General features: G+C 65.0%; 1 protein-coding gene across 3 annotated transcripts; it reads left to right on the top strand.

The window, feature by feature from the left end:
* The first annotated feature begins 1,867 nt into the window (after window positions 1–1,867).
* Window positions 1,868–16,700, top strand: CNOT3 (CCR4-NOT transcription complex subunit 3). Of its 3 annotated transcripts, none has more exons than XM_061140357.1 (18): window positions 1,868–2,139; window positions 6,748–6,822; window positions 6,929–6,996; window positions 7,260–7,334; window positions 7,483–7,572; window positions 7,757–7,885; window positions 7,977–8,072; window positions 9,106–9,328; window positions 9,408–9,541; window positions 10,074–10,130; window positions 11,519–11,888; window positions 11,960–12,083; window positions 12,623–12,821; window positions 14,123–14,222; window positions 14,302–14,500; window positions 14,577–14,709; window positions 15,263–15,388; window positions 16,437–16,700. In XM_061140357.1, the coding sequence occupies exons 2-18, from the start codon at window positions 6,798–6,800 to the stop codon at window positions 16,533–16,535; spliced, it is 2,247 nt and encodes a 748-aa protein (XP_060996340.1). In that variant the 5' UTR covers window positions 1,868–2,139; window positions 6,748–6,797; the 3' UTR covers window positions 16,536–16,700. The 3 variants fall into 3 exon arrangements, with proteins under 3 accessions (XP_060996340.1, XP_060996341.1, XP_060996342.1); XM_061140358.1 differs by having other exon boundaries at window positions 6,745–6,822; XM_061140359.1 differs by having other exon boundaries at window positions 1,869–2,139; window positions 9,109–9,328.
* Window positions 16,701–16,728: the final 28 nt, after the last annotated feature.

The raw sequence follows: 16,728 nt of genomic DNA, 5'->3' as shown, positions 1-16,728 counted from the left end.
ACCAGATTATAGCATGTTGGAATCATCTTCAGAGTCTGAATTACCAATATCTGGTTCCCATCCCAAGAAACTCTTGATTTAATTGGTCTAGGACAAGGCCTGAGTATCTGAATTTTTTTAAATCCCCAGGTGCTTCTAATGTGCAGCCAAGTTTGAGAACCATTGCTCTAGACCCTTGCTACTCAGAGTGTGAACTGTGGGCCATCACCATCGTCTGGGAATCTTAGAAAGCAAGGCCTGGGACCTCCTGAATCAGAATTTGCATTTGACAAATCCCCAAGGGATTTTTGAGCCATCTTAAAAGCACTACTCCATCCAGGGGCCACATGTTGAATAACAAGGCTGTTCTGGATCAGTAACTCTTCAACTCTAGTGCTCACCCAGGACGTTTGTAAAAATAGAGATCCCCAGGCTTCACTCCCCAGGTCTGTGCGAACCCAAAAGCAGCGCCTGCCTTGCCACAGGTGATTCCAGTGTTCTCAGCTGCATCTCCCCTGGACTTAGCTTACTTTCCTCCTCCTAGAGGAGCTAGGCAGACCTGATTTCCCATCTCCACTGTGTGACCCAGGGCAAATGCCTCCTGGTTTGCAGAAGCACCGGTACCTAGCAAGTCTTAACCACAAGTCATTCCCCGTATCCATCCATGTATTCATTCAGCAAACGGTTACCGACTGCTTTCTACTGCGAGAAGACTCAAATCATTAGCAAAAGGATGGCATACTCGCAAAAGTAGATTCTAATGAACAGGGCTCATGGGACCACTCAGAACGGGAGATCAGGGAAGTTTTCCCTCCAAGAGAAGACCACCGAGCTGAGATCTTAAGGACCAGTAGGCGACAATCATGGTGGGGGGAGGTGCGCACGGGAGTGGGGGGTGGACAGGGAATCCCATCTGTACCTTCTGCGGCGTCCTCACGACAACAAGCGAACGGAGGTGCGGAGGAGAGTTCCTGTCCCACAATCACGTCACCATTCAGAGGAAGGACAAAAACTCCATGCCTCCATGCCGCTTCCCAACCAATGCAGCTATGCGTGATGTCAGTGACTTGGGGCATTGTCTTCTGTTTCCTTCCTTTTCTTCCATCCTCTGAGTCTCAAAGATGGGTCACAGGCACTTGGAGAAAGACCGTGCAACTGAGAGACCTGTCCGCCTGGCCAAGACACAAGGCAGGCGGAAAGATGCGCGCTAGTCCCAAGCCTGCCTGCTACTCCCGGTTTCACACGTCACGTCATTGGACGGCCAGAAATGAACGACAGCCGGGTCCACGAACGGGAAGGGGCGGGCGATCTTGCCTGGCTCCGCCCTGGGGCTGCCCTGATTGGCAGGTACCTTCAACCCGGCCCCCGATTTGAAGGCACCTGTCTGTTTCCGATTAGGTACGCGGCCTTTAACGCCTACTCGCCATGCCTTCCTCCGCTTTCCCCACCCACTCTCTGGACCAGCCAATGACTTCAGGGCAGAATATCCCCCCACAACCAATGGAAGACGGCTCCAAACTTGACGGACGACTTCCCGCCCCTGATCAGCCTAGCTCCTCCCTCCGACCAATTGGGTTACTAGAGGGGGGCGGGTGTACCCAATCAGGGCGACACAGGCATCTGGATTGACGCACAAGTCCTCGCGCTGGCGTGTTGTGCCCCGAGGCGGGAGGAGGAGGCGGAGCGGGGAGGAAAGCCTGAGCCAATCCTAGCAGCCCGCGCGGGAAGCCAATCGAACGCCGCGCCTTGCAGCGATTGTCCAATCATCAAGATGGGGCCGGCCGCATCCCCAACAAGAACCAATAGAGCGAGCCCGACGGGCAAGAGCGACGTGCGGCCGGAGCAATGATAGGCCTATATTCGGGGGTCGGGGGCGGGTCGGCGCCAGAGACGAGAAGAGAGGAGGGGAGGCCTCCTCCGCCGCCGCCATCTTGGACCGGGCCCGGTCAGCTTCCGCGGAGCCTTCGGCAGACGCCGCGGCCTCCCTTGAGCCCCGACCCCGTCGTCAGAACAACCCCGGGCCCACATCCCCCCACCCCACTTCCGCTTCGCGCCGCTATCGCGATAGCGCCCGGGCCCGGGGCGCGAGAATAAGGCGGCGGGCGCTCGCCTCCCCCGCCTGTCGCGATACGCTCCTCAGCGGCGGCGCCAGCTCCTGTGGTGAGAGCGTCAGGCTCGACTGGGCCGGACCCCTTTCCCTCTTCCCTCGGCGCCGTCGGCCGCCTTCCCCGCCGCCTCCCGCCCCTGCGACCCCGCCGCCTGTCGCGACATGGCCGGCGCGGCGCCCCCGCCCCCGCGCGGCCCTGGCGCTCGCAGTCCGCCGGGCGGTGCGCGGCCCCCGCACGCCCGCCCCCCTCCTCCACGCCCCTCAGCCGCGCCCGGGGGTCCTCACGCGACCCCGGCCCCGCGCGGCGTCCGCGTCGGGCCCCCGTGGGGTGTGAGGGTGCGAGGTGCCCGCCCCTCTCCGCGTCGGTATTGGCTCCTCGCTGGAAGGATGGAGGCGCCCCTGGCCGCAGGTGCCCGCCCTCTCGGGGCTCAGGTGCCTGCCCCCCACCCCTCGGCTGCAGCCCCTGTGCTGGCGGGGGGCGGTCTCCGGGCGAGGCTGCCCCCTTCGCGTGGGTGTAGGGCTGCGAGTCCCCCGGACGAGGAGAGGCGGGGGTCACCCTTCCCGGGGTCAGGGATCCCTCTTCCCCGGTCTCTTCCCACCGCGGGCGCCACTCTCTTTGGGGAAGGGGTCGGGGCCGGGGTGGGTGTCAGTTCCCTGGAGTGAAGACATCAGCTCCAGAGCTTGGAGTCTCAGCCCAAGTTTCTGCCTCTGTAGTAACAAGTCCTCCAAGTCTAAGTCTTGACAAGTCCACCAGGTCTAAGGCTTGCACGGCCCTCGGCCCAGGCCTTCCCCCCGCGGGTGTCACGACTGTCCTCGGTGTTGCCCACTTGGGCCTCGGCTGTTACTTTTAAGTATCTGTCCCTGGCTCTTCTGGACGCTCTGTCTCCTGGATCCAGACTCTCTGCCCAGCCCGCTCCGGGTGTGGACTTCCTCTTGATGTCACTCCTGCCTCAGCGTCTTTTTGGTGGGACTGTTGAGCTCCTGTGGGTCAGCGATCTCCTGTTGGCGGGCAGCACCAGCACCTCTCTTTCTGAGCAGGACCTGCCTGTCAGCCCAGGGGCGATCCCCTCCCGCCCAGTTGCTGCTCCTGTCCTTTGGTGCTGGTTGTTTTGGCTCCTTCCCTGCCCCCCTGCCCTCATCATGTCGACTGTCACTTCCCTCAGTCTGAGGCTCCTGCCTCCATTCCCATCAGTCCCTCCACTGGGGTGTGATCCTGCCAGGGGGCAAGGGTCTCAGGCCCTGGGTGTTCATCTCGGGCTCCTCACTGTGGCTGTGGAAGCTCCCCAGCCCTAAAGATTGCTCTTGGTGTAAGCAGTCTTGGAACCCGGGCCCAGGCCTGCCCAGACCACCCTTCTGGAACCCCCTCGGGGTGTAAGGTTTCTTCAAGCTGAGCTTCCTATACCGCGCGGTGCGGGGTTTGGGGGCCGCAGTGGGGCTTTTTCCCCAGGATGAGGAACTTCTCTGCTGCCTTCTCCAGGGGTAGGGTCCTGTCTTTGTTGGGTTGGCATGGACCACTGTGGGACTTGAGGTGTCTGTGCCCTCTTGTGTGCCCCCACCGTGGGACTGAGGACCCTTCCCGATGCTGGTGCCCAGGGCTAACGCCTCCGTCCTTCTGGTGATGTCCCACAAGCAACGGAACTCGGCGTCTGCTCTCTCCTCAGGCCCAGCTTCATTGTTGTGGGGGGCAAGATGCCTGAGACTTGAGGGGAAGACCCCCTGTCATCACTTCCGCAGGACCAAAGACCCCGGGGTGGGCTTCCCAGTCCCCCAGCCTTGGTCCGGGCCTTGCAGCGGGGAGATAACCCCCTCCACCCCAGGACCTAGTGCGTCCGCCTCCTGGTGTCAGTGGCCTCCCAGGTTAAGGAACGCCTTCCAGCACCACTCCCCAGCAGGCCAGGGCGCCTCACTCCACGGCACGTGGCAGCCCCCAGGGTTAGGGACCGCTTGGTTCTCCAGGACTAAGCGAGGTGAGGCAGCACCTGGATCACCACGAGGCGTGCAGGGGTGCGTCTGAGCCAACACCCCAATGCTGGAGCGCAGCCTCCTGCCCGGGGGTGTGGGGGCCTATTAGTTCTCCAGGACTAAGGCTTCAGCTCCTCGGGCCTGTGTGTGGCAGAGTGGTCTCCCGTGAAGTGATGGTTTGGGGGGCTCTTCTGTGTGAATTTTAGCCCCGCTCTAGTGGTTGTTGGTTCCTGTGGGTCTGGCTCACTGCTCACCCGCTACCCCCAGTGTAGGCTCCTGACTCGTGGGGATGTGCCTTCCTCTTGGATGGAGTGTTTTGGTTAAGTCTCCTGGGCCAGGGTTCCCAGAGTCCTGGGTGCTGTTTGAGACTCGGGGCGGTGAGCGCACCTGCACCTCTCCCCCTGAGACCCCTGCCACGCCTGCCTGCCCCGGAGCTCCCCGGCGGCCCCGCTGAGAGCGGCAGCACCCCAGTCCTGTCAGCCTGGGGCTCTTCTGTGAGGAGGCTTCTCTACCTCGGACTCAGGCTCCAGCCCCCTTTCTAGGCCTTCCCTGGGGGCCTGAGGTACAGGCTCCCCCTTGCTGTGGGGGTTCTCTGTGGGGGGGGGGCACGGTGCCTCTGCAGCCAAGGCTTTCAGCTCCTGTAGTACCGACCTGCCCTGGGCTGCGGGCATACATGCCTCCTCTGGAACCGCTGCCTTCCCCAGCTCAGGTGGTGTCTTCTCTCGGGCTCAGCCCTGCCCACTTGGAGGCTCTGTCTGAAACATCGCTTCCTCGGCTCAGGCTCTCTTTGGCCCTGTCACCTTGCTTCCTTCAGGACTTCTGCTGCCACAGTATGTTGCCCCCTCCAGAGGGTATCAACTCCTCTCCTGGGCTGGGTGCCCAGGCCCATTTAGTGTGGGGACCCCCCTCCCTGAGGCCTGCAGTGCCTTGTTCGGGGTGTAAACCCTCCGGGTTGGAGCGCCCATCCCTGCCCCACGTGGGGCTTCTGGAGTGGAGGCGGGGAGCAGAGGCTTCTGTCTAACTCTTGGGCCCCCACACCCCCGGGCAGGAGGCTGCGCTCCAGCATCGGGGTGTTGGCTCAGACGCACCCCTGCACGCCTCGTGGTGATCCAGGTGCTGCCTCACCTCGCTTTGAGCCCCTCTGTGCTGCTGTCTCCTGGGTGCTTTTCCTGGCTGCCCCGCCTTCCTGGAGCTGGAGTTGCCCCGTGTTCCCCCCCTTGTCGTGTCAGCCAGCCCTGGCTGAGGGTGCTGCTCTTCCTCTCGCTTTGCCCTCTCCCCCCACCGCTCAGAGGTCGGTGTCACCAGAGTGGGTCCCTCTGGAGGGCGGGCCCGTCCCAGGCTGCTGCTGGTTCGAAGGCGTGCTCCCTGAGACACTGTCCCTCCGGTGGCTACTAGCACGTTTTATTGGAATCTCAACCAGGTAGCAAAGCCTGTAGCTGCGTTCTACGTTGCCTTCGCCACGTTCACGGGCGGCACAGATGCAGGATGTTCCTGTCCCCGTGGAAAGTTCTGGGGCACAGTACTTTCCTGGAGGCTCCCTTCTCTGTGTTGGGGGCCCTCCTGGCGTGACCTCTGTCTGGGTCGAGGCTCCTCGACCTGCTCGTTCTGCCTGGGCAGTTGGGGCTGCTCGGGTCCTCCCCACCTCTGCAGGGACTTCCCTCCCCGAGGCTAGCCATCTCTCCTGGGCTTGGGGTTGGGTCCTGAGGGGCGGTGTCCCCCCAGGGAAAGCTTCTGGTGGCTCTCCTGTGATCTCGGTCCCCTCTGGGTTGCGTGTCACTTGCTGTAGGCTGGAAACGCCCATCTCTGCGTAGAGGAGGCTTGTCAGAGGGCTTAGGTGTCCCTGAGTCTGCAGCACCGCCACACCTGACCTGTAATTCCTTCCTGCATGGGTGCAGATAGCCCCGCCTCCACCGAGGTTCCCTCCGCCCTCATCTCTGTCGGAGTTCTCACCTCTCCGGGGCCTCTCGGGTGGCGCTCAGTGCCCCACGCCTTTAAGTCTTTTTGGTGTTGGCACTATAGGTTTGTAGCGTTATCTCCTTTGGTTTAAGGATTCTCGTCTGGAGTAAACTTATCAGAGGTCGAAGGCCGTCTTCTGCTTGGGATCCAGCCCTCTGTAAGGGGGTGGGTTTAGTTCTCTCAGTTGTGGGCACCTTCTGTCTGCCCCTACCATGCTTCCCCTCTGTTCCTTACAACTTCACCATGTGTGTACGGTATCTGACTCCTCTCCGTAGGATGCAACAGTCTCTCTCTCCTGACTTGTCTGAGGAGTGACCTCTCCCTGTGTTAGGATTCTGGTCACCTGTGTGCGTGACTCTTCAGTGGGAATTGTGGTCTGGGTCTAAGGCCTTGTCCCCAGCATTCAGCCTGACCTGGCCATGTGCCATTTTCCTGCTCCAAGAAATCCTTTTGAGTGTCACTTGGGGGAGAAGGTGCTTCATGCCCTAGGAATTTTCCACTTCCTGGGTCAGAGGCATGCAGAAAGTCTTATTTCCTTGGTCAGAAACTTCTAGAGTCCTCTCGTGGGTCAGACCTGTGCTGGGCAGTCAAGGCCGGAGGAGGAGAACTGAGCCTGATCTCCGTCACCAGATAGCTACTGCATCTCCCCCTTCACCCTCCATGCACCCTGCAGTTCCCGGCCTCGTTTGTGGCCCTCATCAGCCAGGGAGTAAACGTGTGTTCCTCTCGCTCTGTCCCAGCAGCGTCCGTCTCCAGGGGAGTATGAAGAGAGCGTGTCCGTAGGGCAGGGAAGATGGCGGACAAGCGCAAACTCCAAGGTACCAGGCTTCGCGCTGGCGTGCCGCGTGCTCACTCCTCGGAACTCTTCTTCGGGCGCCTGCAGCCTCTGGCAGGACGCTCACAGTCTCCTTTCCTCCCTGCCAGGTGAGATTGACCGCTGCCTCAAGAAGGTGTCTGAGGGCGTGGAGCAATTTGAAGATATTTGGCAGAAGGTACAGGGGCTGGGCCTAAAAATCCAGGTGCACCTCCAGGGATGGGGGAACAGGACAAGGTTGAGGAGCTCCTGAGTGTGGACCGGGAGAGGGCCTGCCTATCCAGATGCTAAGGACCTCAGAGAAGCCGCTCGGGTGGATTGGTGGGCGCGGGGGGTGGGTCCCCCAGAGTCCCTGGCCCGCAGAGAGACTGGAGTCTTCCCCTGCAGTGGGCCGTCGGGCAGCAGAACCGCACTGACGCCTGCATTCTCTCCGTCCTGCAGCTCCACAATGCAGCCAACGCGAACCAGAAAGAAAAGTATGAGGCTGATCTAAAGAAGGAGATTAAGAAGCTTCAAGTGAGGGGGCTGGGGGCCTGGACTCTGTGTCCTGAGGGCGGCGGGAACAGGGAGCGTGGACTGCTGGGTCCCGGGGAGCCGAGGGCTGGAGAGCTGGGGGCCAGGCCGCCCTGAGGCCGCCTGACCGTCCTGCCATTGCCCTCTCCAGCGACTGAGGGACCAGATCAAGACATGGGTAGCGTCCAACGAGATCAAGGACAAGAGGCAGCTCATAGACAACCGCAAGCTCATTGAGACGGTAGGAGCCCGGGGTTGGTACCTGAGAGGCAGGGGTGGCAGGAGTCCTGGGGCCACCGAGGCCCTGAGAAGAGTAAGGTGGCTGGGGGAGGCAGGCGGCGGCCCTGGGGCTCCAGTGGGGCTCCCCGGCCCTGAGTCAGCTGCTCTCCTGCCCTCGGGACCCCCGCCAACGGCGCTCTCCACAGCAAATGGAACGGTTCAAAGTCGTGGAGCGAGAGACCAAGACCAAAGCCTACAGCAAGGAGGGCCTGGGCCTGGCGCAGAAGGTGGACCCTGCCCAGAAGGAGAAGGAGGAGGTCGGCCAGTGGCTCACGGTGCGTCGGGGCAGAGCGGGGCTGAGCGAGCCGGGGCCCCAGGTCTGCGGGGCGAGGACTCCGCTGACTGCTGCTTCCCCTCCGCGTGCAGAACACCATCGACACCCTGAACATGCAGGTGGACCAGTTTGAGAGCGAAGTGGAGTCCCTGTCGGTGCAGACACGCAAGAAGAAGGGCGACAAGGATGTGAGTGGGGGGCCCGGAGTGCAGAGGGCAGGGGGCGGGGGCGGGGGGCCTGGAGCGGCAGGGGGCAGGGGCAGGGGTGTGCTGGCAGGTGGGCAGGTGGCGGGGGTGCAGGGAAGGGTACGGCCCTTGGGTGCCCTCTGGCGTCTGGGTGAACAGCGGGCCGCCAGGAGGGGCAGTTGGGGGGAGGGTGCTGAGCTCGGCTTGGGTGGAAGGTAAGCGTGAGGCCTGAGGCCCCGAGGGCAGGAGGCTGGGGAGCTGCTGCTGTGGCCTCCCAGCCGCTGAGGGCCCAGGACCTGAGGAGGGCAGGAGGTGTGGGGACAGCGCGACGTGGAGGAACGGTTGGTTTGGCCCGAGGAGAGGCATGCTCTGAGACAAAGGCAGAGCCCAGGGCCCGAGTCCCGGAGAGCCAGGACCACTGGGTCTGCATTCCAGGGGTGCCCCTGTCTGTGTGCAGAGGAGGGCAGAGGACGGCACAGGGGCGGGTGGGTGTCAGAGGGAGGTGGGTCCTTGCAGAGCGGAGGGATGGCACCTGGCGCTGAGATGTGAGAACTGAGACATCAGGTCCTGAAGGTGATGGGGCCTCTGCGGCAGGCCTCTGAATCCCGGCCCCCTCTTAGGGGTCCACGGATGAGGGTGGGGTGTCAGCATGGTGACAGAAACGGTCACAGTTATGAACAGTACGCACCCCCAGGTGGGGGTGACCGTTATGCTGTTAGAGTGAGGCAGGGGCGAGGGGGTTTCTGTGCTCCAGAGGGTGGTCCCGGCTGGTGGGTGGGCTCTGGTGAGGGCTGCTGCTGAGAGGCGGGCGGTCGGGTGGGTGGGATGGGGCCTGTTGCAGGGAGCTGCGGGGACCCCTGGCTCTCCCTGCCGTTCCCAGCGCGCTCGGGGTGGGAGGCGCGTGCTGCCCCCGTGGGCTAGGGAGCACTGAAGGTGGGCCCGGGGTCTCCACGGGCCCAGGGACTGAGGCCGGGCTCTGTGGGGCAGGGGGGCCGCTAGGCCCCGCAGCCCCTGAGCCTGGCCCTGGGCTCGCCAGCAGAAGCAGGACCGGATTGAGGGCCTGAAGCGGCACATCGAGAAACATCGCTACCACGTGCGGATGCTGGAAACCATCCTGCGCATGCTGGACAACGACTCCATCCTGGTGGATGCCATCCGCAAGATCAAGGACGACGTCGAGTACTACGTGGACTCGTCCCAGGACCCTGACTTCGAGGAGAATGAGTTCCTCTACGACGACCTGGACCTCGAGGACATTCGTGAGCGCAGTGCAGGCCTGTGGGGGCGGCGGGGCCCAGGGAGGGGGCCACCCGCTCACGCGCCTGCCCACTCCCACAGCACAGGCGCTGGTCGCCACCTCCCCCCCCAGCCACAGCCACATGGAGGACGAGATCTTCAACCAGTCCAGCAGCACGCCCACCTCGACGACCTCCAGCTCCCCCATCCCACCCAGCCCAGCCAACTGCACCACGGTAAGGCCTGGGGGCCGCGTCGCCGGGAGGCTCCGGGACTGGGGACGCGGAGGTGGGGTCTCAGGGGTGTCCCGCCAGGAGCCTCCGTGTCTTGGTTCTGAGCCCTCGGCCGTAGATCACTGGCAGGGCAGTCAGGGCCGCTGTGGGTCTGGGTGTGGAGGACGGGGAGAAGTGTGCCTAGGCTGCTGGACCCCTGGGAGGGGGAGGGGGGACTCCCTAAGGAGAGCTGTTTCCTGGGTCCCTGAGAGGCTGGCGAGGGTGGTGGCCCCTGAACACAGGTGCCCTGGGGAACAGGGTTAGGTTGGTTTTCCTGCAGACGAAGATCACAAAGCCTGAACAGCCCTGGGGCCAGAAGCCAGGTGCCCTGGGTAGCAGGGTTAGGTAGGTTCCCTTGGAGACAAAGGTCATGGGGGCTTGAACAGCTCTGGGGCCAGAAGTGGCCTGCGGGTGTCAGATCCAGGGGTTCAGGGGTTGGCGGCTCTGTCTGGGCCCTAGAGACTCACAGGTTCTGACCGCACCTCTCGAACCTCAGGAAAACTCGGAAGACGACAAGAAGAGGGGGCGCTCGACGGACAGTGAAGTCAGCCAGGTGGGTGTGCTAGGGGTTGGCCGTTGACGGGCCGGCGCTCACCCATTCACGGCTCCCGAGGGCTCACTGAGACCCGAGCATGGCCCTCATGCGGGGCTCCGGGGACACGCTGGGCGGGCCTGGGGAGGCCTGCGGCAGCAGCAGGGCATGGTCGGCGGGTGCTTCCCTGCAGAGATGGCAGGCCTGGGCATTAGAGGAGGATCCCCCCGTGAGGCGGCGGCGGGGAGTAGGCCCGTCATGATGGGGCTGGGAAGCGTGGCGGGGAGCTGGCCAGGCGCGCTGGGCTCACGGAGTACGGGACCTCAGGCTGGGGGCTGAGGGGTCCACGGTGGTGAAGCAGCTCTCCTGGTGGAGCAGCTCTGGAGGGGCCCAGCAAGCCTGAGCAGTGAGAGGTCAGGAACCGCGCGGGTTGCGTTGCTTGGGGGCGCCCTGGGCCCTGGCCGTGTGCACCACAGGCCTCCCCTCCTGAGCCTCTGCTTGGACGGGGGCACGCTGTAGGGATCCCGTCACACCCGAAGGGTCTTAGGCAGGGGAAGTGTGGGCTCCTGGGAGGGCTGGTCCCCAGGGGAACCCTGAGGCCAGGGTGGTGAAGCTGGGATGGAGCGGGGTGACGAGCGCGGAGGCAGAGTCTGGGTCATGAGTCCTGCTCGGCACTCAGCGGGCCCGAGGGCCTGGGAGGCAGCGGGGCGATCGGGGGTGGGCGGCGGGGCCGGCTGCCCTGGGGCATGAGCGCGGGCGGCAGCAGCTCAGCCTCGGGGCGGGATGGGCTTGGCACTGGGCTCCGGGCTCCACTTTGTGGCGTGGGGGTCGCCAGTGGCCTCCCAAGTTATTTTAGGGACAGGTTAATTGAGAATTCCTGTTGTGTTTTTAAACACAGCATGTTGGATCCAGCCACCTCATCCTGAGGACATTTGTGGTTCCCACTACCTCCCCCACCCCGTGGGTCATCAGATGTCAGATGTTATGGGGGTGTCCCCCCCATCATCTGATGGGGTGTCAGATCCCTGCGGGACATCTTGGGGGTGTCCCCACATCATCAGATGGGGTCTCAGGTCCCCGCCGGACGTCGTGGGGGTGTCCCCCTATCATCTGATGGGGTCTCAGGTCCCTATGGGACGTCGTGGGGGTGTCCGCCATCATCAGACGGGGTCTCAGGTCTCAGATGGGGTCTCAGGTCCCTGTGGGACATCGCAGGGCATTGTCCAGGCAGGATGTGGTGGGCTGGATGCGGGCTGGAAACGTGTGAGTGGTGTTAGCGTGGAGCTGGAAGCCACCAGGTCCCCGTAAGGGCCGGGGCGGCAAGGCCAAGGCCAAGGATGGGCCTTGTTGGGGGGAGGGTGTGCAGGCGGCCCCCTGAGTCCTGACCCTCTCCTCCCTCCTACCCACAGTCTCCAGCCAAAAACGGCTCCAAGCCCGTCCACAGCAGCCAGCACCCTCAGTCCCCGGCTGTGCCGCCCAGCTACCCGCCCGGCCCCCCACCCGCCGCCTCCGCCCTGAGCGCTGCCCCTGGCAGCAACGGCGCCCCAGCTGCAGCCGCCCCCACGAGCGCCCTGGGCGCCAAGGCCAGCCCGGCGCCCAGCCACAGCGCGGGCACCCCCGCCCCCTACGCCCAGGCTGTGGCCCCGCCAGCCCCCAGCGGGCCCAGCAGCGCCCAGCCCCGGCCCCCCAGTGCCCAGCCTGGGGCGGGAGGCGGCGGCGGAGGTGGTGGGGGCAACAGCGGCGGAGGCGGAGGCGCTGGCAAGCAGAACGGCGCCACCAGTAAGTGGGGGCGATGGGGGAGACCTGGGGGGCTGCATTGGAGGCCGCTGTTGACCCCTCTCGCCCACCAGGTTACAGCTCGGTGGTGGCGGACAGCCCGGCGGAGGCGGCGCTCAACAGCACAGGGGGCGGCAGCGCAGGTGGCCAGGCCCTGGGCCCCCCGCCCGGCCCCCACAACCCGCCTCCCAGCACCACGTGAGTGTCCAGAGGGGCGGGCAGCCTTCAGCACGGCCACTGCCCCAGGGCGCAGACACAAGCCGTCTGCGCCAGTGGGCACTCCCCAGGAGCCCCCGGCTGAGCAGGGCTATTCCCAGGGCCCCACACTGCTGGGTGCTCTGCCTCTACTTGGCTGTGTCCTGCCCCAGGGCCCAGCTCCGTGGGCGGGTCTGCGTTCACTTCTCCAAGTGCGGGTCCCCACCCCCCTCTTCTCCACACTCCTCCAGGTCTCAGGGCAGCCCCCCTCCCCCGCGGGGTTCTCCTTCCAGGAGTGCGTGCTCACCTCCCGTGGGGGACGCGGGCTGACCCCAGGTGCCTCCCCGGGCTCTGGGTGGGCGTTCCCCACACCCTCCTGAGGATTCGCATTCCCAAGCAGCGCCCCTGTCCTGGGCTGACCGCACCCCCCGGCCGGCCCCACTGTGCGCGCTCCCTCTGTGACCTTCCCGACCCCTGAGTCTCCCTGTCCGCCCCACTCGGGACCCTCCCCTGAGCCTGCGCCCGTCTGCTCCCCTCTGCAGGAAGGAACCCAGCGCCACAGCCACAGCCGGTGCCGGGGGCGTGGCCCCAGGCTCAGGGAACAACGCGGGGGGACCCAGCCTCCTGGTGCCGCTCCCTGTGAACCCCCCCAGCTCCCCGACACCCAGCTTCAGTGAGGCCAAGGCCGCTGGCAGCCTGCTGAACGGGCCTCCGCAGTTCAGCGCCGCACCCGAGATCAAGGTGGGCCCACGCCTCCGCCCCAGCTCCCCACACCCCCTGGGGCCCCTCCTCCAGCCCGCGCGGCTCCCCAGCTCCTCTCCAGCACACCTGCCCCGTCACCTCGGCTCTGGCCTCTGCTGCTCCGCGCCAGGGTTTCTGTCCCCCTGGACCCTTGCCTCACTCCTGCTTGTATGTGTTCACTCCTTGTGACTACTGTCACCTGCTTCCTTCCAGCCGTCAGTCTGTCCCCAGTTCGCCCCATAAGCCTGTCCTTTCACGCGACTGACTATCCGGGGCTTAGTCCCCTTCCCTTGGAAGATGAACAACACTTAAGTTCAGACTCGTCTGCTCTGAGCCACTTTGTGCTGGCTGAACTCGCTTCCCACCTTCCCTGCAGATGCTGGGGCGGGTCTGGTCAGGGTAGGGCATGGGGTGCTGCGGGCCACACAGGCACAGCTGCCTTAACCTGGGGAGGCCCCAGCAAGGGCTGGGGCGAGGGGAGGGCTCATACCCAGGCAGGGGCGGGCGGCCTCACGGCCGCAGGAGCAGCTGCCAGGACACAGTGGCGGGTTGGGCGGGTTCAGTAGACGGGCGCGAGCAGGGCCAGGCTCGGCCTCCTGGGCTGGTGAGTCTGCCCTCGGCTCCTCGGGAGGCCCAAGCCTGCACTGTCCCCTGCCCCTTCCTTCCTTCACCCGGAAAACAGAAGGGCTCACAGTCCCTTCTCCAGCGTGAGGGCTTCTTTGGAATGGGCCTCATGACGCGCTCAGAACTGTCTTTCGCCCAGAGGTGTACAATGAACAGGAAACTCCGTGTGTGCATTTATTTCTCTGGAGGAAAACAAGTCTTGAGGTTCCTGACACTGGTCCACATTTTGGTTCTTCCGGTTACTGAGTGAGCGGTGGGGACGGGTAGAAAGGTTTTGAGGAGAGATGACAGGAGAGGCCCGGGTGGAAAGGTCCCCGTGGGGCCTGTGTGCAGCACGCTGTGGGGTGAGGGAGCCCGAGCAGCAGGCGGAGCCTCGTCACTGCGGCGCGGGGCGAGGAGGCAGCAGCTGTGGGGCCGAGTGGGGGCCCTGCCGGCACGCGGGGCGCCCAGTGGGACTCGCACGCTGCTGACCGTCTGCAGTGTGGGGTCTCGGGGGCCCCGGTCGGCGGGCGCTTGGCTGTGCCCGGGTCTTCTCCCCACCGCTCAGCCCTGCCGGCCCTTGTCCTACACGCACAGCTTCAGCTCAGCCGAACCCCAGGGGAGCAGCAGGCGTGCCAACCGCGAGGACCAGGGCCCGCCTGCAGCCCCGGCCTCAGCCAGCCACCCTTCTTCCCCAGGCCCCTGAGCCCCTGAGCTCCCTGAAGTCCATGGCGGAGCGTGCAGCCATCAGCTCTGGCATCGAGGACCCCGTGCCCACGCTGCACCTGACCGAGCGAGGTGAGCGGCTGGGGCTGGGGTGGGCCCGCCAGGCCGGCTGCATGCCGCGGCCTCACGCTTGCTGCCCCCCGCCCCGCAGACATCCTCCTGAGCAGCAGCGCGGCGCCCCCAGCCTCGGCCCAGCCCCCCCTGCAGCTGTCGGAGGTGAGCATCCCGCTGTCGCTGGGCGTGTGCCCGCTGGGCCCGGTGCCTCTCACCAAGGAGCAGCTGTACCAGCAGGCCATGGAGGAGGCTGCCTGGCACCACATGCCCCACCCCTCGGACTCGGAACGCATCCGGTGAGGGCCCGCGGCGAGCAGGGGCGGGGCCGCGGCCCGCTGCTCTTGCTGGCCCTGACTCCCCCGCCCCCCACAGGCAGTACCTGCCCCGGAACCCCTGCCCGACGCCCCCCTACCACCACCAGATGCCACCCCCACACTCGGACACCGTGGAGTTCTACCAGCGCCTGTCCACCGAGACGCTCTTCTTCATCTTCTACTATCTGGAGGTACAGCAGGGCCCCCCAGCTTCCCCGCCAGCCCTGCCGCCCCCTTGGGCTGCAGGGGTGAGGTGGGTGCCCCTCTGCGGCTTCCAGGACCGCACCCTCCCAGTCCCCCCAGCCCGCCCCCACTCACTCCAGCAGGAGGGTCAGGGCTGCTGAGGTTGGGGCTGGCCCGTCCAGGGCAGCAGCAGGGAGCCTGCCCGCCCCAGTACTGTGGGCATGGCCCACAGCGCCCGCCCACCCGCCCCGACGGCCCGGCACTGTGGGCAGGTTCTCAGGCCTCCCTGGGGACCAGCAGGGAGCCGTCCCCCCTCTGCGACCCCAGTGAGTCCGCCGTGATCTCCGCCCTCAGCCCGCCTTGGGAAAGTCTCTAAACTGCCTGCTCTCGGCTCTCATCACGATTAGTCTCTCTCCTTTTCAGAGTGTTTCTGAAAACACTTCCCACTTCCTGCCTCCTTTCCCTTCTGAGCCGCGCTGGTGTGGTCTGTGGCGGGGCCGGGGCTCAGCCTGCCGCCCTGCCCCAGGCCCAAGCCCTGAGCCCCCCGCCTCCACTCCCCAGGGCACGAAGGCGCAGTACCTGGCGGCCAAGGCCCTGAAGAAGCAGTCCTGGCGGTTCCACACCAAGTACATGATGTGGTTCCAGAGGCACGAGGAACCCAAGACCATCACGGATGAGTTTGAGCAGGTGAGGGCCCCTCCCCGCACCCCATCTGCCTGGGCCCTGCGGGCTGAGTCCACGTAGCGCCCCTCGGGCGGCCTGGCCGGCTCCGGGTCAGGCCAGAGGAGCCAGCTTCCGAGGTGCCTCCCGGCCCCGCACAGCCTGGCCCTGCCCCGCCTCCGGCCGGGGGTGGAGGATGCAGGGTCTCCCACCCAAGATCGGGGCACACGCAACACTCCCCACACCCAGCAGGGCAGGGGCTCGGCAACACGGAGGGGGAATGGTTCTCATTCTAACAAGTACAAGTGCCTCCACTTCACTGAGCCAGACCACCTGGGTTTGAACCCAGCTCTGGCTGGTGACTGGACGGTTCACGTGAACATGTGTCTCCATCTCCTTATCTGTAAAAATGGGGTGACAGGGCCCCCCTTAACGCAGTTTTTGTGCGGATTAAATGAGTTGATCACATGTAAGTAGTACCGGTGCCTGCTATGTAGTGTCCTGGCTGTGATGTGCTTCGTTTCAACTTGTGGTTGGCGTGTCCCACAGTGGCTTCTCCGCCAAGCCTTCAGCAGAGCCCAGGGTCCTGAACAAGGGCCTCCCTCCCGTTCTTGCAGGTTCTCTGAAGCACGCCCACCATTCACTCAGAACCCGTCCTCCCCATGGTGTCTCCCGGACACTGACTGCAGCCCTGTCCCCTGCCCATTCGGCCATAACCCTCTGAAGGGAGTGTATTTCTAGGTTGTCAGCCCCTCAGAAGTTCCCGCAACACCGCGGTTGCAATACAACATCTGTCCTGGCAGCATGTCTGGACGGAGGCTCCAGCCTGTTCCGAGGCCTGGAGGGTGTGCCTCACACTCAGCAGTGATCAGTGCCCCAAGGGCACAGCCATCGCAAGGAGCGGCGGGGGGCAGCCAGGCCCCCCGCTCCACGCGGGGGCGAGCACGTTCCCACCCGAGAGGAGCCTCGTGCGGATGCAGGGAGGGGGTGCGTGCGCGAATCGGGCCCTGAGCGCCAGCCCTCCGGCCGGACCCCAAGCACTGTGCCCTCACTGACCGCCTTCTCCCCCGGCCAGGGCACCTACATCTACTTTGACTACGAGAAGTGGGGCCAGCGGAAGAAGGAAGGCTTCACCTTTGAGTACCGCTACCTGGAGGACCGGGACCTCCAGTGACACCGGCCCCGCCTCCCCTCCCCGCATGCGATCCCGCCCAGGTGAGGGCCCCGCCCTGGGGACGGTGCCCGGCCTCGGCAGCCCCGCCCCCGGCAGCGGGGAGCCAGAGGCTCCCCCAGCCCGCCCTGGGCCCGGGCCAGGGCCGCCCCCTCCCCTCCCCAGTGAGGGACATTTTTTGGTAAACCTATTTTCA

This window comes from Dama dama, chromosome 4, assembly GCF_033118175.1.
Source record: "Dama dama isolate Ldn47 chromosome 4, ASM3311817v1, whole genome shotgun sequence".
Lineage (NCBI taxonomy): Eukaryota > Metazoa > Chordata > Mammalia > Artiodactyla > Cervidae > Dama > Dama dama.
The sequence above is the reverse complement of the archived record's forward strand: the minus strand, read 5'-3'. Positions and strand labels throughout refer to the sequence as shown.